We start from the raw sequence: 20,383 nt of genomic DNA, 5'->3' as shown, positions 1-20,383 counted from the left end.
AAAAGATAAGTGGTAAGAAAAATAGTTGAAAGATGTGAGTGTTAAGTGAAACAAAAGACTTGCTAATGTCAAAAAATCATTCGGATAACAGTAAACAAATTTGATGTTAATAATATAATGTAAAAAAGAAAAAAATATCATCTTTTTTATAAGAATGTATAAAATAACAAGTTGATATCAAAACTTTTCTTGATGTGTGAGACTAAATAGACCCAAATGGATATGAAATTTAAACTTATGAATATGAATATATGATGCAAAATAGTGACATGATATAATAAAAGATTTATTAATAATAATAATAACATTTTTAGTTACTCTTTACATAATTTAGATTCTATAAGAAATGACTTTCTATGTAGTTTATTTCATTTTTTAGCAATGGGTTTGATATTTTTTTTCTTAAAATATAAATTATATTATACATATTTCTTTATTACAAAAACCGATTATACTTCTAAAAAAGAACAAATACATAAATACGCTGGAAAAATATATTTTTCAAGTTAATATATAAATCACCATAAACTAAAATTGAAAAATATATAATTTAGTATTTATAAATTAAAACTTACGCACAAAACAAACAAAAATGATAGCGGTCAAAGTTATCCTTTTAAATGCGACTATGAATTACCAAATTACGTTTTGTAAATATTAATCAATAAATCTGAAATTGTTGGTTCTAAACGAGTTCCAAATATAGAATAAGATACCACATACCACGTAACAATGATAAGGGATGGTCCAAACGAAGACATTAAATAAAATGAAAACATCAAATATTATTTTTATTTTATTATTCTGTTATGAATTTTGTATACAAGTAATATTGTAGTATTTCTAATTTGAATATCAGTTTATGATTATTTATATATACATTACGTAATAAAATTCCATAATAGAATAATAACATAAAAATAGTTTATTCACGGCTTTATTTTATTTAATGTTTTTATTTGAATCTATTCCTCGCTGCTAATCCTTATGTACATTAACATACCAAAATATGGATGTGCATACACTTATTCATGTTATTAGTTGTGAATTGATAAATTTGAGCATTAAAATTAGAAAACATGACATATATAGATGACATGTTGAACATGTCCCATTGCTAATCGCGTGGACGATAAATGGCGGAGTACAACCGATATATTGAGATTTTATATGATGAACACTAATAACAACATACTTTAAATGCACATTTTTCTTAAACATAAATAACCATTGAAATGAAATTATTCGTCAAAATCAAATATTCACCACCTTCTGAATGTTGTCTGCCGCATCGCGCAGGTACCCCACTAGTATATATATATATATATATATATATATATATATATATATATGTTTTGTATTGTTTTATAAAAGAGGAAAAAAGAACAGGTAAACAATTAAATGACAACTTTAATTGGTCTTCACATCACACATTGCATGAAAACAAAATAGTGAAGAAAGTAGCGGAATTAGAAATTTTAATACGGAGGTACAAACATAATCGAAATTTAAAATAACATTTGAAGAATCAAAATTTGGGTAAAAACATGAAGTCTCTTGAAATTGTATTTTTTTAACAAAAGTTTTTGAATGGATAGCGGAATACTGATCTTGCTATTGTCTCTAAACTTTCAGCAACAATCACTTCGATTCATGAGAATAAGAAAAAGCAGGTAGCAAGATTTAATGTTTCGAGCTGGGGATGCAAGGTAGTTAAACTTACTTACATATAGAAAATTAATATGTAAAGTTTAATATATAAAATTTATTTTGGGGGTATAGCTGTATCCCCAACGCCCCATCTAGCTCCGCTACTGAGTGCAAAGAATATATATTATTGCATGCTTAAACACTATAGCACGGGTTCACCAAACCGTTTACATGCAATAAACAACCTAACTCGCTGGAGGCGCCGATGCAAGGTATCATATCTCGATGGTACCAACGGTACCGCCACATCCCACCCCCTGCTTGTGGCTCCGTCTTTCTTAATAATAATACAAAATATATACAAACCGGAAGGCCCTTAGGCCCACTATCTCTATGGGCTAAATACTAAATAGCAATTTTTTTTTTTTGTAAAAACATTTTTTCTTTCAAAATTAAGAAAAAGTCAATATCTCCTCATCTAACCCGCGGTTCGACCGGGAAAGAATATATATTATTGCATGCTTAAATACTATAGCACGGGTTCACCAAACCGTTTACATGCAATAAACAACCTAACCCGCTGGAGGCGCCGATATAAGGTATCATATCTCGATGGTACCAACGCTACCGCCGCATCCCACCTCTTGCCTGTGGCTCCGTCTTTCTTAATAATAATACAAAATATATACAAACCGGAGGGCTCTTAGGCCCACTATCTCTATGGGCTAAATACTAAATAGCAAATTTTTTTTTTGTAAAAACATTTTTTCTTTCAAAATTAAGAAAAAGTCAATACCTTCTCATCTAACCCGCGGTTCGACCGGGAAAGAATATATATTATTGCATGCTTAAACACTATAGCACGGGTTCACCAAACCGTTTACATGCAATAAACAACCTAACCCGCTGGAGGCGCTGATGCAAGGTATCATATCTCGATGGTATCAACTGTACCGCCACATCCCACCCCGCTTGTGGCTCCGTCTTTCTTAATAATAATATAAAATATATACAAACCGGAGGGCCCTTAGGCCCACTATCTCTGGGCTAAATACTAAATAGCAAAAAAAACCTAACCCGCGGTTCGACCCGGAAAGAATATTGAGCGGAAACCGAAGTTATATAAACAACCTCCGGTCTACGCTTGTTCAGGGAATGTTGAGCGGAAACCGAAGTTATATAAACAACCTCCTACTTCGTATTGGCCTTCTTGGCCACTTCTGCTCTTCCAGGGTTTTGGCCTCTTCCCCTTAGGTTCCACAGACCACAGGGCTCGCTAGCTTCGTTTCATTTCTCATACATAATACATTGAACTAGGGTTAAATGCTTGTAGATTAGTACTCTTAATTATTACACTTGAAAAATGTCGAAGAAAATTGTCACGAGAAGAGAGCTTTTGGACCGATGGAGGACCATTGAAGAAGAAGACGATGAAGAAAACGTATTCGATCACTCAAAACAACGTCACATCCAACATCTCAAAGAAATATGGTGCTTTCTTCTAAAATAAATTACCGCCAATAATTTTATTCTATTGCGAGTATATAGTCTCCAATCTATCAAATTTGTTGACTATTCTGTTTTTGTGTTCTTGATCACTCTATAGCAGGCAAGCAATTGCTCCTTCCAATATGCTTGACAGGCTGATTAGTTGTTAATGATCAATACGAATACGCATATGTTCATGTACAATCAATACAAGGGTTAATGATAAATAAACTGCTTGGGGCTGGCTTTTGAGTTTTGACATTTACCAGCTTTTGCATCATCATTGCAATAACATTACCTTACTCCTCTGTACATCTCCATCATATCTCATTTCTATACGTATTTTGTAAAAATGATCAATGTTTTTCTTAATGGAAGAACAAATAATGAAATTGTTTATATGCTACTGCTTTAATGTTCCTTTTAGTTGCTTAAATCCATCTTTTGAACGCTAATTAAGTACTTACTATCTACAGATTTACTTATGAAGAATGCAATATCTTTTTGTTGCTCTATATTCAGGTTCTCGGATGCATTCAACTTCTTGATATATCTTTCAAAAGACAATCATATTTGGTGTGGCAACTGGGATATAATGGGGCCACTTCTAGAAACATTCTACAATTACTTTAAAGATGATCGGCAGGATTCTCCTCTCAAGCTTCTGTGGAAAAGAATTTCTGAAGAATTACAAGATTGCATGCAATGCATCTGTCAGCATCATCAAGCAAAAGAAACATATGCCATGGAGTATGAGTTGAGCTCAATTGGGCCTCTTCTTGATGTTCTATGCAGGCTTGATGAAGAAAGGGTGACTAATCAATTGAAAGAGACGAACACAAGAATAGGAAGCGGGAAGTATGATGCTGTGAAAGACAGTGCAAAAGTTATTACTGTCATGTATGAGGTAACCTAATCAAATGTGACTATTAAATATCACAGCAGTTTATATTAATATTAATATTTATTATTGTGTTACAGGTGTTGATGTTTCCTGTCTTGTTGGATGATCAATCTCTGGTCAATGAGTTTCAAACATTTATTGAAGCAGTTGATGATTCTCATGAACTTACTTTGGCTGGGCATCAACAATACCCGGTAGACCTTCAACAATATACAGTTTCTTACCCTTTTTTTTATTCATAACAGTTGCTTTTCAATGATTTATGTAGGGAGTTTATGCCTTACTTTTCCTCAAAACTAGGAGGTGTCGCTCTATAGGTTTTCGTTTAGCTGGATACATGGGCAAATTGAGGTATCATTTCTTTTTTGATTCTTGTTAGATTCACAAAGTTTGTTTAAATCTTATATTTTCTCACAGGAATGCAGCAGATTTGGAACCTTTGCAGCCTTTGCTCAAGAAATGCATCTCATTTCTAGAAACAGAAGCCATTCCTGTTAATTCTGAGAGCTCAAGGCCAAGGATGCAGCTGGATCGAATAACTGTATGGCTTGGAATCAAGGCACTGTAGGGAGGGGTTTTTACCTATTTTTGAAACTATCCCCTTTCTCCTTTTGTTAATAACATTCTTGATGCGAATGTATTTCTATGACTATGTCTTAAGTCTTAACTCATTTGCTTGTTATGAAGGCTTGGGTTTTTAGAGCCTCATGCATTTGAAGAAGGGATTTTGGAGCGTCATCCGAGCTTTCTGAATATTGTACTTAACCATATCTGTGATGATTCCCTTGAATTTTCTTATGCAATCAATTGCCTTAGACTACTTTTCGATATGCTTGGTATGTTTTCCTTGTTTTTTTATGCCTATTTGCATGCTCATTTGGTAGTTAATGTCTTCTAAAGTAGTGTTTTTGTGTTTCAAGGATGTAAACTTTGGTTAAGGGCAACATTGTCACCAAGTGTAATGCGTGACACACTACTTGGTCAATGTTTTCATACTAAAGATGAAAAGAGCCACAAGGAAATATTTGATCTTTTCCCACCTTTTCTTCAGGCATGCTCTTCTGTTTTTGTACATTATTTACTTTGAAAATTATATGATGATACTTTATGATCTTATAGCCTATTTATGCAGTCTCTTGAAGCTTTGCAAGATGAAGAACACAAGAAACAACGCAGGCATTTTCTCTACTTTCTCCTACATCAAGTCACTGTTAGTAGCAACTTCAGCAATCTAATGAGAAAAAAAGCCTGCCAGGTGTCTTATTTGAATACTCTATAATTGATAACTCTCATGTGTGATCTTTGATGCCAACATTTTGTTCACAGATAGCTCTTCTCATCATCCACCGAGGCTACAAGATGAATCCCTCCTGTCCACCTTTTGAATGTGCACACATGTGGTATGAAATTCTCTGTCTTATTTCTTCACACATTAATTGTAAAATCATTACTCCGTTGTATATGATAATGTTTATGGGACAGGGGTCCTTCTCTATTGGCATCTCTCAAGGATTCATCACTCTACAGTTCTCTAAGGCAACCTGCTTTGGATTTGATCCAAACTATCATAGTCTCTGATGCATCTGCCTTAGTGTCTTCAATTCTACACTGTCAAATACACAAAATTGTTGATAGGAATATCATTGACTTCAAAGATGAAGATGAGAATGAAGGGTTATTTGCAGATGATACTGAAGAAAAGGACACCAGTTGTTGGAATGGATTTAGTCAACAGAGTCAAACTACATCATCAGAATATGGGGCATGGATGTGCATTCCAATGCTATGGTTTGATGTTTTAGTCGAAATTGATCCCGTGATTCTACCAATATCATTTTCTAAAGCAGTTTTATGGGGTTTATCTCGTTTTTCTATGGTTGAACCTGAAACTATCGCTGACATGGCACTTCCAGTTGGAAGTTGGTTAACTACACGTGCACCAGAAGTATCATGTCTATTTGGGTGGAAAGCACCATCTGGTTCTGATGATGGTGGGGATGGAAAAGAGTCAAAGAATTCAGTCAAAGTCTCAACAATGTGCATCCCATTAATCAGAACATTCAGAAGGTTAATTTTTTTTGCTTTCCCTAAATCTTTGTTTAAATACTGTATTATAATGAAATGTTGGATAATGTTAATCAGGTTTACATCCTATTTTATTACAAGAATGGAGCAAGGTGAGCTTCAAAAGCAATGGAGTTGGGAACCAAGGATGGCTGAAAGCTTAATCCTTTTGCTTGTTGATCCTGATGATGTAAATACTAAATACTAAATACTAACCTTCAAAGTCATTAATTATGTAATATTATTATATGAATTGGTTTTGAGAATTCTATCATTTTCTTTTTGCAGAATGCAAGGCAAGTTGGTAGGCGAATTCTTGAACAAGTTTCAAACACACGTGGCCTTCTTTCCTGTTTGCAGTTTTTGTGTTCATGTTCAGCTTCAATATCAGCTGTATTTCTAGGGCTCAGACATGCTTGCGAATTGGTATTGTTCTTTCTATTAGTCATTTAGTTATTTGAACATGTCACTCAAATTTGTGAATTGTCTTTTGTTTTGGTGTTCTTTTCAGCTTCTGTTGGATTCGGTGCTACAAAGATTTCAAAGTCTGCATCATTTCTTTTTTGTACTATGCAAGATACTTACAGAAGGGGTACAATCTGGCAAAAATGAGGGTAATAGTAATTTAAAGTTTTCATCCCAAGGGGGATTTTTACAGCAGCCTACATTTGAATCCATGGATGCTAATATCAATGGAAAGTTGTCAAAGTTCAATTCTGAACATTGGAAAAAGTTTGGTTGCTTATTATCAGAAGTTGCATGGCCATCTTTTTGCATATGTTTGTCTGAAGGAAAGACATTCATTGACTACAAGATCTCCCAGGTATGATTAAGTTATCTTTCTGAATTCCTTCAGAAATTTCATTTGTATTCATAGCATGAGTGCATGACCAATGGAGTTCAACAATTTTTTTTTTTTTACTGTTGTTTCAGATGACATGTATCAGAATACTTGAATGCTTACCTGTCATTCTCCAAAGGCTCCAGCAATCTATGAACAGAATACCAGGAGATCCAGACATTTTGGTATCAAAATCAGTTGGATATAAATGGCTTCATGATTTGATGTATTGGGGAAAGTCTACACTTGCTGTTGTAATTCGGTATTGGAAACAAACAGTTCTTTCTTTGCTTGATCTACTTAAGGAGTCATGTAATGATAAAACATCTGATATCATTGCCATTGAGAAACTTATCCAATCTGGTATGTTTCCATTGATATATAATATATTCTCCTTTAGTTTATATCTTTTTCTATATTAGTTTTTGAAGTTCAAGTTCATGTTTTACTTTTTGCTTACAGAAGACATTCCGGTTGATGAATTAACCAATCAGATATCATGCCTTTCCGTTTCATTGAAGAATGCATATGGGGAAACAAACTTCAATTCCACATTATTGCACAAAAGGAATTCATCCTCTGAAAAAGTCGAAGCTTTAGATCTGGAGATTTTGGATTCAGATTTTAGCGCCAAACCAGAGAGAGAAAGTGTGATAATTCTTTCAGATGATGAGATCGATGTAAAAGATTCCATTGACACTGTGAGTGTTTCAAGTCATTCATCATTAGATGGAGAAGCTATGGGCTCAAAAACTGCTGAAAAAGCTTCACAACTAAATGCAGCTAAGAACATTTCTTTTAAGGTTCCAACTTCAACAACACAGGTGGAGGCAGAGAATAATGTGGTTGTGGACAGAGTAAGATCATCTTCTATTTCTATAGAGAAGTCTGTACAAGGCACAAGTAAAGGAAAAGGAAAATCATCCGATGTGCAGAAAAAACCTTGTTTGGCAAAATCATCTTCAGAAAATCTTACTTCTAAAATGGAAAATTCAGTTCCATATCAGCGTGCATCAAGTTTGAAGAATGTATCTGATGAAACTAGGGCTAACCAAGGTATCAAAAAGATTCCACCAAAGAGTGATAATAGAGTAATCAAGGAGTTGGTATTTGATGCTAAAGATGATCCATGGGAATTTGCATTAAAATCCGCAAGGCATCATCAATCACACCTTGCAAAATTAAGTGGCCCAAAACGCCAGGTCATCCAACTAAACATGCCATTTGAAAACCGAGCTTCCCAAAATAGAATGCGTGTTGGACAACAGAGGTTTAAACCTCTAAGACTAGACGATTGGTTCAGACCTATTTTAGAGATGGATTATTTTGCTACAGTAGGGTTAGTTTCGTCAACTGTAGAAAAAAATCAAACAGGGAAATTAAAAGAGGTTCCTGTTTCTTTCCAATCTCCAGATGATTACGTGGCAGTTTTTCGTCCATTGGTGTTGGAAGAATTAAAAGCACAGCTACACAGTTCGTTCATGGAGTTGACTTCTTCAGATGAGATGTCATGTGGAAGTCTCTCTGTGATGTCTGTTGAAAGAGTTGATGACTTTCATGTTGTTCGTTGTGTCCATGATGACAAAGATCTAGAAGGTTCTAGAAGCTGTGTTGAAAACGACCTTGTATTGTTTACCCGACATCCTTTTCAAAAATCATCTAATGATGTCCACATGGTTGGAAAGGTGGAAAGATGTGAAAAAGATTATAAAAGAAGATCAAGCATTTTAATGATCAAATTCTATCTTCAAAACGGATCTTCGCGTCTAAATCGTGCTAAAAAGCTCTTAATGGAAAGAAGCAAGTGGTACATTCATCGCATCATGAGTATCACTTCACAACTTAGAGAATTTCAAGCACTTTCATCGATACACAGTATTCCTCTCATTTCCACCATCTTAAACCCTAACAACCAGCCTAATGTTGTTAAATCAAGAACAAATTTGAGCAAGCTCTCCCCATCTTTACAGAAAGTTCTGGAATCATCATTTAACGACTCTCAACTTCAAGCCATAAGCAGTGTCACAAGATCTATGGGGTTGAAAAATGATGATGTTCATGATCTATCTCTTATACAAGGTCCTCCAGGTACTGGGAAAACACGTACAATTGTAGCCATTGTCAGTGCTTTGCTTTCGTTGACCAAAGTCAACACTGGAACAAGAACTGAAAGTGGTGTAAATGTATCAAGACCTAAAGGGCAAATGAGTCAATCTGTTGCGATTGCACGTGCCTGGCAGGATGCAGCCTTGGCCAAACAACTGAAGGATGTAGAGGATAAAAACTCCAGACCTACTAATGGTGGAGGAGGTAGAGTTCTGATTTGTGCACAATCAAATGCTGCTGTTGATGAACTCGTGTCAAGAATTTCAAGTCATGGATTATATGGAAATGATGGAACAATGTACAAGCCGTATCTTGTTAGGGTTGGGAACTCAAAAACAGTTCATCAAAATTCTCTTCCTTTCTTCATCGACACCCTCGTTGACCAACGTTTGACCGAGGAGAGTAATGCTGGAGGTGATGTGAAAAGTGATGATGCGGATTCTCATTCTTCTAATGCTCTTCGTTTGAAGCTAGAAAAGTTGGTTGACCGGATTAAGTTTCTTGAAGCCAAACGGGCTAACTTAAGCAATGGAGACCCTGACTCAAAACAAGTTCTTGAAGGAGATGATGACGTGGACATGAAGGAAATGTCTGATGTGGAAATTGGGGTGAAATTAAGATCACTATACAGTGAAAAGAAATCAGTCTACATCGATCTCGCTGCTGCTCAGTTACGTGAGAAGAAATCTTACGAAAAAACAAAAGCTTTAAAACTTAAATTTCGTAAATCGATACTAAAAGAAGCTGAAATTGTGTTAACAACATTGAGTGGATGTGGTGGAGATCTTTACTCAGTGTGCTCTGAATCCATGTCAACTCATAAGTTCAGCACTTCCTCTGAATCTTCATTGTTTGATGCTGTTGTAATCGATGAAGCTGCTCAAGTACGCTGCTATTTTGATTTTCTTTCCTTTTTTATTTTGTTTGACCTGGTTTGACTTGACTCAAGATCATATTGTTCTTGTCAGGCTTTGGAACCTGCTACTTTGATTCCACTTCAGCTGTTGAAATCAAAGGGTAGCAAAAGTATTATGGTGGGTGATCCAAAGCAACTACCTGCAACTGTTCTCTCTGATGTTGCAAGTAAATATCGGTATCAATGTAGTATGTTTGAACGTTTACAAAAAGCTGGACACCCTGTTACTATGCTTACAAAGCAGGTAGACTTTGCTTCTTTATATGTTTTTTTTAAAGTTTATTTCAGAATTTACTAATTATTAGTTTTTACTTGTTACAGTATAGGATGCATCCAGAGATATGTCGGTTTCCTTCTTTGCATTTTTATGATGGCAACTTACTGAATGGAGATGAAATGTCCAACAAAGAAAAAGCATTTCACAAAACAAAAGGCCTCGGGCCTTATTTATTCTTTGATATTGTAGATGGACAAGAGCTTCATGGTAAAAACTCTGGGTCCCTTTACAATGAGTGTGAAGCTGATGCTGCAGTTGAACTTCTAAGGTTTTTCAGGAGGAGGTATATTTTTGTTTGCAGGAAATAGCCTAGTTCTTTAATCTTTACTCTTGGTTAAAGTTTTTATTTTTATTTTGACAGTTATCCATTGGAGTTTGTTGGAGGAAGGATTGGGATCATAACACCTTATAGATCTCAGCTTTCACTTTTACGCACACGTTTTTTGAATGCTTTTGGGTCTGAAATAATGGAAGAAATGGAGCTCAACACTGTTGATGGTTTTCAAGGGCGTGAGGTGGACATACTTGTAGTGTCAACAGTTAGGGCAGCGGGCCCACCTTCCGGAACAAAGGAAACAAACTCAAAAAGCATCGGGTTTGTTGCTGATGTCAGACGAATGAATGTAGCCTTGACTAGGGCAAAACACTCGTTATGGATTTTGGGAAACGTGAGAACGTTACAGACAAATAAAAACTGGGGTGCACTTGTTAACGATGCTAACGAGAGAAATTTGGTTTTATCAGTTAAAAAACCGTATGTTTCTGTGTTTAACTCACTAAAGAGTAGTAATTATGTTCCAGATAGTAAACATGATGTTTCGAGACAGGTTACTAAAAACGGGAAGAAGGCTAACAGACATGATGAACAGAGGAAAAGGTTTAGTAATGATGGTAATTTGGGTTTGGGTGTAGATAAAGAAAAGAACAAAGCAAAAAAACAATATGATTCATCATCATCAGCAGAAAAGAAACGCAATGATGAAGATGGAGTGACACGTGAAAAAGGTGGAAATATGGGTGTGGATAAAAAAAGGAAAGAAGAAAGTAGAGGAGGGTGTAGTGAAGTAGAAAAAAAGGGTGTTAGTGTTGAGGCTGTTTCTAAAAGGAAACACCAAAGGGAAGCTGTAGAAGCTCTTCTTCCATCAGGCTTCATATCCACCACCACAAAGAAGCCCAAGCCCATGAAAACGGTCCCCCAATCAGATAGAAGGTCTACTCCACCAGTCATCAGACCCACCAAGACAAGAAAAGGTCTTGTTCTCTATTCTTAAATTACGAATTTGGTCCCTATCGTTTTATGTTTTTTTGCATCAAGTCCACTTTTTTCAATTGCAACGCTTTTTAATACCATTATAATTTCTAAACTTTAAAAAATAGTTTAAACATTAAAATAAAAATAAAATCAGATAAGGATGATGATTATATTTTGAATTTAGGGTAAATGTTGAAAATATTGACAGTGTGCCGCTGGTTTATGTTATTCTTGTTTAGGTTAAAGTTAAAGAAAGCAGGTTTCGTTTGGAATGGAAGGTAATGTATGTAATTAGGGTGGATCCCAATTTTGTAAAGGGAATCCTTTTTTTGGCATGTTATATATTTTGGAATTTTGACTTTTGGGAAAGAAAGTTTGTTCCAAAGAAAGAAGCAAAAGCTGTTGACAGTTAGTTGTGGTTGTTTTGGGAGATTTATTATATGTGGATTGATGGCGATGGATTAGCAAATCTGTTTTTATCAATGATTGGAGGGGTGTGGGGCGTGGAGAGGGAGGCCCACTAGCCTTACCACTATCTTGTTTGTTTATTCTTTTCGTTCTGTCTTGAGCAAGTCAATTTGCATTCAAACATGTTTATTTTGTAAAGAGTGAGTAGTCTACTAAGATTTATGATAGATGAATCATTGATTGCGTAATGGGCAGAAAGTTTGTCATTTTTATGGTTTCCACTTGCATTGGCTACACTTGTAATAAACAAAACAAAGAGGTGTCAGAAATCAGACTATTTAATCGTTGTTATTTGTTAAATGTTAATTATAACGAAGAACTGGGAAATTTGGGCCACCGACACGTGCATGGTGATGGTGGTTAACCAGAAAGTTGACAGGTGAATTTTGGAAGAGTTATGATAGTAGAGATCCAAAAAAAAGAATAATGATGTTAAAAAGAAATAAAAATAGCAGAAAAATGGATATCTTATGCCAATTTGGAAAAAAAAATAAAATAAAATCCCACAATCCTTTCCGTTAACTTGCTGAGGTATGCCTTCGGCAAATTGAATATTCAAATTCACATGGGTGCACTCCTCTCCAATCTTTGTCCATGTCCAATAATGCATGGACTTTAAGAACTAGAACTCGTTGATGTTAGCTATAGAAGCTAGTAACTTTTTCAAGATTTTCCCATTTATGACTTCTAAAAGCGAACTCTTGTAAACTATTAAAGTCCACGTAGTCAGCTCCATACCACCAATGACCGTTGAAGTAAACAATACACACAATGGCGACTATTGTTACTATTGAAGGGAAATAATGCATACGCAAAGATATGAATATTAAATTTTGAAATCTAAAGCAATATAATAGCTTTTATGAATATGAATATAGACCTACAAATCTACATATGAAGGCTTGGACCTATTTACAAATGGCATTAATTTTCAACATACAAACTAATCCATAAAATAGATGGGAATAACTGCCCACCTTTAGCCGGGGAGTTGAGTATTTAGTAGGTAGAAGACTCCACATAGTGATATGTTATTGACAAAGGGGAACATTTTAACAAACATCGATGCATTTTATTATATTTTCCGGTTTAATACTTATAAGATTATTTACACGAGTTTCTAGCCAACCACGTGAAACAAGATCGTTATGGATCATCCAAAAATTGAGGACCCAAAGTTACCCCATATATTCAAACCTATATGCAAAAGAAAGGGTTGTTGCATTCCTTTATTGTTTGGAGCAAATATTTCTTCAGACCACAATGCATCAATCATAAAGCGTGAATGATATAGGATACTCATATACAATGGTTTTAAATAGGCTACTGCCTACTAGGCGTCTATCATGCTTAGTTTGATGGGTTTTTGTCATAAAAGCCCCCGAATTTACATAAAAAACCGGTTATGCCCAAAATCGATTTTTTTTTTGCCATAGATGCCTAACATTTGCCCCTCATGTTTCATTTTTAATGTTTTTTTACCGGTTCCCCTTTACCAACCGGTTACATCCCCCCTTTTAACCCCCAAACATCATCGTCTTCCGTTAACATCGATCCAAAGTCTTTCCCTTGTCTTCTATTCTCTCCCCCGTCTTCTACCCTAAGTATCTGTAAAATGTCGACTTCGTCTGCCAAATCAAGCTTCCAAGGTGGTCCAACATCGAGAAAGAAAAGAATAGTTAGATGTGGCTGTGGAGATGTGTGCAAGGTATCTGTTGCTCAAACACCTGAGAACTATGGAAAGAAGTTTTACGGGTGCCCTAATTACAAGGTAAACAATTTGCCCTAATTTGTAAATTTCTTGAGAAACCTTGAAAAAAGGTATGTACTTCATACAAATTATTGTTTTTTCTAGGTGGAAGAAGAGGACTGTGGTTTTTTCAAATGGTACAATGAAGAAGATGGCCACATTATCGACCCAACTCACACAAAGCAGGGGCGGGGGCAGGGGCATGGACAGTTGAAGACTTTGGTAGAAATAATTGTAGGTCTCTTAGTTCTTATTTTTGTAATGGTGACAATAGTTGTTTTGAAGATGTAAATCATTTTGGATTGGCTTTTGGTAGAATGTTTGGATCGACTTGGCTTTTGGTAGAATGTTTGGATTGATTTTAGTTGCAAATGGAAGTACAATGCTGAAATTGGCTAGTAACTGTTGTTTTGGATGAAGATTTTGGATACAAATTATTTGTGAAATGCAAATGGTAAACTACAATGATGAAATGGTACAATGTTGTGAAATGGTAAAGTACAATGAAATGGTACAGTGCTGTGAAATGGTAAAACACAAATTATCTGTGAAATGCAAATGGTAAACATAACAAACATATGGTTCATAATATAGATTAAATTGCTAAATGGTAAAGTACAATGCTGAAATTGGCTAACTGTAGTTACAAATGATACATAATATAGATGCAAATGGTATGGATCAAAAAAACATAATATAAAATAACAAACATAACAAACATATTATAACCATAATGAGGGGATTCATTACATCATATTCATGTACCATTACAAAAGATCAAATAACATGTACCATCCATCCATTTGTACCAAATTGCCAAAAATATATCCCAAAAAGGCAACCCAAAAGGTACATGAGAACAACTGGATGAAAGGTGCACTTAGTGGGTGTATAAACTAAGATGTACAAAATGTACCAAAAAGGGCATCCTGTGCAAATGCCCAAGTATACCATCCCCACCTAAATCCCCCATATACATAACTAACTACTCCAGATTCACTGGATTTGAACATGTGGAACCACCCCTATCTTTATAAAAAACTGCCTTTTTAAGCTTTAGTTTAGTGATCCTCTCTGATGGCTTTCTTTTCCTTGTCTTAGGCACTATCAGATGACCTTCATCATCAACCACATTCCCATCATCAACAACCTCATTATTTAGAACATCACCAACAACCTCATTCCCATGATTAACACCTTCACCTTCAATCACATCACCATCATTTAGAACATCATATACAAAGTCAGCTTCACCTTCATCAACATCAACATTAGGCTCATCCTCATTTAAGTCCTGATGCAAGAAATAACAAGGTTAATAAATTACCATATCATATAAAGGGGAAAAAACATATATTTAAAATTACAAGGTTAATAAATTACCATCTCAACTGGTGAAGTGTCATCAAGTTCAATTTCCAACCACCCCATGCTTTCAATTTCAGCTATGGAATATCCTACTTCAAGTAAATTTGCTATTCCTTCAACACTTATCTTGATTTTATTTGGGAGAACATCTGATGCATGTCCTTCAGTGAATTCAGGTTCTGCACCACCTTCATTCACCAATGGAACATCAGATGCATTTGATGCATTTCCAGAACCAAGAATTTGATCAATTGCATCTCCAAATTCATCAAGACTTTGTTTTAGATCTTGGGAAACCTTTACTGGAACATCAACTGCTTCTTCTTCTAGCACCATAATGTCATCTTCCTCTTCTATCACCTCATTCACCAAAGGAACATCATTAACAACATGAACTTGAGCAACATTATTTGGAATATCATTAACAACTGGAACTTGGTTATTGACCAAATGAACTTCATTAACAACTGGCTCTGACACCATAATGTCATCTTCCTCTTCTATCATCTCATTCACCAAAGGAACATCATTAAGAGCAGGAGCTTGAGCAACATCATTTGGAACTTGGTTGTTGACTTCATCCTGAAATTTGGTTGTTGACTTCCTATTTGGCCTTCTTACAACCAATTTCTTCCTTCTAACATCTGGGACAGTTACTTCACTTGACTGAGTACCCACAGATGCAATGTCACCAACTCTGAAACTTGGGCCTCTTAAACATAATTTCCTCATTTTCTTGCCAGTGTTAGAACTTGAAGCATGTAGACTGCCCTGTTGACTTGCTTGTTGACTAGGTTGAGTGGTTATAGTTGATGTTGTTGGGTTATGAGCATTCTAACACTCCTAAGTGTACATGCAACCCTAAATACATTGGATCTATGTTTTCTCTATTATACATACAATTATGAACATCCAAGGTATTATCCTAATCTAGCATACAAAATAATAAATATAACAAGATAGAATACATACCTCTTTGATGTAGAATGTCTTCATGAAGCTTGAGTGCCTAGTGCCCCAAGTGTGACACCTCAAATGGTTCACACAACACCAAATACACTTGGAATAACTTGAGAGAAACTTGAACACTCCTTAAAATCGTCTAGCCCTCACACTCACACATTAGTGCACGATTTCTTGAGCCATGGGATTCTTTTATATGGTGGCTATTAGGGTTACACCATGTAACTCATAACTTTACCTATTCCTTATGCTCCATGGATTTTAACCTCCATGAAGTATCCATGGGTCACCCCATAGACTTAGTCCAACATAAGGAATCTTGGATCACAAGCCCACATATATAAGAATGAATGATTTACACAATCAACCCATATATTTAATTAGTCTCCTTTTGATCACTTAATTAATTCCAAATTAATTCTTGATCAATACTAATTAAATAACCTTATTAATATATTAGAACTTATAATATATTAACCAACCTTAAGTGTTATTTCTCTCATTATAGTCTATCCAAATGCATGATGCCATGCAACCCAAATGGACCATGCCGGGTCGGGTCAAGTCTTACCAATTATAGTTATGGACTTAGACATTAATCCAACAGTCTCCCACTTGGATAAGTCTAAAACTATTATTGCGTATGACTTTAGGAACCGATCAGCAATCGTAGCTCTCAAAAGCTTCTGTCGAACTCTGACCTTGTCGATGAACTCTGACCTTTGTCAATGACTTGTCCATTAGATAAGGGATCATATATTCCTCCATTCTAGATATCATATGGACTGAGACATGGATTATCAATCATTCTCTCTGTCCATTTGTTGTTTCCTGATTTCCGATTCATGATGACTGACTGATTGAACAAATCAAATCAGTCCTGGCTTGGCCAAGCACTCACATGTATCATCTTTAAATCATCGAGGGGCCCACAGATATCGCTTTTATCCCGAAGGTAAAAGGAATGGATAAACTTCGACTCATATGGCTTGTTCTACTACTTGTTGAATCATACACAAAGGCACGTTTTATAACATCGAGTTACCAATGCGTTTTCGTGCAATCAATGTATAACCAACTCATAGTAACAACTCATATCTCTAGGTTTGAAGAATATAAGATATTATCGTCTCATGATCACTCGTGATAAAATCCATGAAGTGATTCAAATGAGCGCGGGTTGAATCCAATACTCAGAACTTATGAGCACTCATGAGTGTTGTAGCACCACTTTGTCCACCAACTTAGACCTCTACAAACCAACCCATGACAGTCTTGATTCATATCTACTTCCAACATATGACCGACTGTGGATGGTTTGAATAACTTAATCATTCAGGAAGAGCGACTTAGTTATTCTGGAAGTCAAAACATGCAAAGTGAAACACAAGAATAAATGAATCAAATATGGTATCAAACCCTATGAATATAAATAAACACTTTTATTTATCACCATACTGATTACTCATTATTCATTGTTTCGGTTTTATCAACTTTATACTTGAATTTAAAACAATAGTTGTCCCATGCTCCAAGCATGTACACTATGTTTTCTAAACACTAGTCATGCCATACACCAAGTATGCATACTATGTTTGTCTATGATCTTTACTTTGTAAAATAGATCAATTGAACATCACTCCAATGATCCTCTTTTCACAGTCCCAAATCCTTACTGCAAATGCAAGAATTCCAAATTCATGCCATTTACTGAAATCTGTTAGATTCTAAACTTATATGCATTGATCCTCTTAATGATTATGCACGAAGTCAGAAAGACTTGACAACAATCATTACAGAGCATTCCAAAGGAGATCAACTCCTTGGAAACATCCTTCTTTCATTAAGTTTCCTAATCTTACACAGATTGACTAATTTCTAACTTTGAAACATTTCCATATTCCATTTTGACTATCACTTCTGAACAAGAGTTGCCTCCTTACAGATTATGTCAATATGGTCCTTCCAGAATTAACATTATACTTCCAACTGTCCTTGAGCAACCAATCTTTGGTAAACCTTAGATTGTCCTCGACAATTGCTTAATCATTTTAGTCATATCCAATTCTAGACCTTTTCCCTTCATAATGCCCCAGGCATTTGGAAAATTTTAGAAATGATGAATATAGCACATGTAATCGATCCTATATCCGAAGCATATGGGACACGATTCATGATGTCTCACATAAAGACTAAACCAGTCTTTTGCTATAATATTTCCATTTCAATTTGCCAAGTTCTCAAAATTCAGATTATGAAAAGGGATGCCGTAATCATAATCGAATTTTAGAACGCAAATAATGGACCCATATATAGAATTTCCTTATGTTGAGCCATTCCAACATGAAATTCATATATATATCCTTGATTAAATACGATTAAAATCTCAATCTAAGCTTTTAGAATTGAAATGAAGTATAATTTCCTCTCCCTTAATTATAGCAAAACAACTTTTTCAACCCCTGCAACCTCACGAATTGAAACTTTTGTTTTCTATAATTAACATTGCTAACTTGCAACCTTTGTCATAATTATCATGCTCCCACTAACATGATGATTATTAGCATAACACTTATGCTCCCACTAGCTTTGACATGTACTCAGAAATCAGCTGACTTTCTTACCAAAGTTCAGATTTCTGATACTAGATTGTTTTGATAAAACTTTATCAAAATCATACATCTCTCTTAGATAGCTCACATGTGAGTCTAAACAATTTTAGAACTATGAAAAGGGATGCCGTAATCATAGTCTCAATTGTTTAGACCTTTGCCACTTCTCACAAGTCCATGTTAGTGTGCCGGTAAACCACACACGCTCCACTAACGACTTTGAGAATGCAAATATCACAATTGCTATCTAGCTAAAATCTACTTAGTGAAAGTGTTTCCTCACCATAATTTTCATGAATCGGAGAGAAACCTTATGACACTTAGATTTAATAGTGTATGTGTTCTTATCCATGTGAATTTGTCAAAACAATAATCACAAGACAAGGTTAGTGACAAATCCAAACTCATATTGATTAAACTTGTGCAATCTTAAATTCTTGCCATTTGGCAGCTCAGGTGCCTGCCATTGCTTCCAAGTAGTTGTGCAACCAATTGAGAACTCTCAGAACTCCTATGCAAAGCCAACTTGAATAGGCACAAAAATTTCAACACGATAGGTTATAAACCTCAAGTCGTGTGCTAGTGAAGGACTTTAGGTTTTATTCTTGATTAAGTCTTGAAACTTTCAAGAGCTTTAAGACTCCCACTGTCCTCTTGACATATAAGACTCCCTTGTCAAATATTCAAGAGATAGTGCGGATTCTTTATCAAGACTAACACTTTACACAATTGGCCTAAGTTGGTCTCTGTTTTATCCAAAACATCACAACTTAGCAATTTCAAATGTACAAGAGTAGATAACCTTTTACTCTTACATTTGACTAGTGTTAACAAACCCTCTTTAAGATATGTCACTCAAGTTACAATCTTGGAGTATGACTCTAAGAATTGTTTTGGAACGAAGTATGACTCATCTTTTTGATTTAACCATTTCAACAATTCATGACTCCTCTTCTTAGTCATAAGAATGCACTAAGATGACTTTAGAGGACCAATTGTGATGTGGTATCTTAATCATTAAGATGATCACAAACATGATACTAAAGTACTCTCCCATCTTCTCAGATTTGAGAAACTTTTATCTTTCTGCCATACTTTGATTCTTCTTATTCGTTCTGTCTCACATTGAAACTTCTCCAATGCTACAGACTTATACTTAAACTTATAAGTATAACCATATTTACTGAACTTAAGTAAATCATGACGAATAGTCTTCTTGATCTTTTGTGGTGGACTTGACCAGTGCACAAGAATGTGTACTCGATCCCTTAGTCCTTTCCTTATTAACATAAGGAATTAGTCTTAATTTTCCAAGCTGAAAGTTCTCATTCATCATACTATACAACTTGCATGATTCCAAGTTTCGGTCCAATTGAACCTTGGGTGATGAGAATCTTTCCTTATTTGGTAATATTAGACACTACCACAACCGAAAGAATCAAATCCATTTTTCCAATATTGCTATCAATGGAATCTTATAAGCAACAACTTTTCACAAATGCCATTGTAAGGATACTTAAAATAAATAAAATCAAAACCTTTTTCTTTTATTTTAAAACTTTGCGGAAAAACTTATCCTTACAATCCATATGAAAACCTTGTTGTTATCTATTCCTAAGCAATATAAATATCATAACTCTTAAGTAATAGCCCAAAATTCTGATCACCGAACCATGCGATTGAAATCCATCTTCGCGATCAGAATCAGCATGTACTTAATAGAG

The 20,383-nt window shown here is 35.2% G+C and overlaps 1 protein-coding gene across 3 annotated transcripts; it reads left to right on the top strand.

The window, feature by feature from the left end:
• The first annotated feature begins 2,808 nt into the window (after positions 1–2,808).
• Positions 2,809–12,172, top strand: LOC145108150 (P-loop containing nucleoside triphosphate hydrolases superfamily protein). 3 transcript variants are annotated; one of them, XM_079045148.1, is made up of 20 exons: positions 3,028–3,141; positions 3,260–3,447; positions 3,661–4,045; positions 4,120–4,236; positions 4,311–4,393; positions 4,460–4,606; positions 4,730–4,878; positions 4,963–5,093; positions 5,175–5,297; positions 5,369–5,442; positions 5,525–6,109; positions 6,185–6,296; positions 6,395–6,532; positions 6,618–6,929; positions 7,040–7,310; positions 7,410–9,937; positions 10,022–10,213; positions 10,291–10,529; positions 10,608–11,497; positions 11,738–12,172. In XM_079045148.1, exons 3-20 carry the CDS (start codon positions 3,734–3,736, stop codon positions 11,740–11,742), a joined length of 6,408 nt encoding a protein of 2,135 aa, XP_078901274.1. In that variant the 5' UTR covers positions 3,028–3,141; positions 3,260–3,447; positions 3,661–3,733; the 3' UTR covers positions 11,743–12,172. The 3 variants fall into 3 exon arrangements, with proteins under 3 accessions (XP_078901273.1, XP_078901272.1, XP_078901274.1); XM_079045147.1 differs by lacking the exon at positions 3,260–3,447 and having other exon boundaries at positions 2,809–3,141; positions 7,413–9,937; XM_079045146.1 differs by lacking the exon at positions 3,260–3,447 and having other exon boundaries at positions 2,809–3,141.
• Positions 12,173–20,383: the final 8,211 nt, after the last annotated feature.

The sequence above is a fragment of the Lactuca virosa genome, chromosome 4 (genome assembly GCF_052849685.1).
Source record: "Lactuca virosa cultivar CGN04683 chromosome 4, Lactuca_virosa_CGN04683_v6, whole genome shotgun sequence".
NCBI classification, from domain to species: domain Eukaryota; kingdom Viridiplantae; phylum Streptophyta; class Magnoliopsida; order Asterales; family Asteraceae; genus Lactuca; species Lactuca virosa.
This window is presented reverse-complemented; position numbering and strand designations above follow the sequence as displayed.

Coding starts and splice junctions, on each gene's coding strand:
- LOC145108150 (XM_079045146.1), top strand. CDS start 3,014: ATGTCGAAGAAAATTGTCACGAGAAGAGAGCTTTTGGACCGATGGAGG. Junction 5,094..5,174: donor TTTTCCCACCTTTTCTTCAG/GCATGCTCTTCT, acceptor CTATTTATGCAG/TCTCTTGAAGCTTTGCAAGA. Junction 7,311..7,409: donor TGAGAAACTTATCCAATCTG/GTATGTTTCCAT, acceptor TTTTGCTTACAG/AAGACATTCCGGTTGATGAA.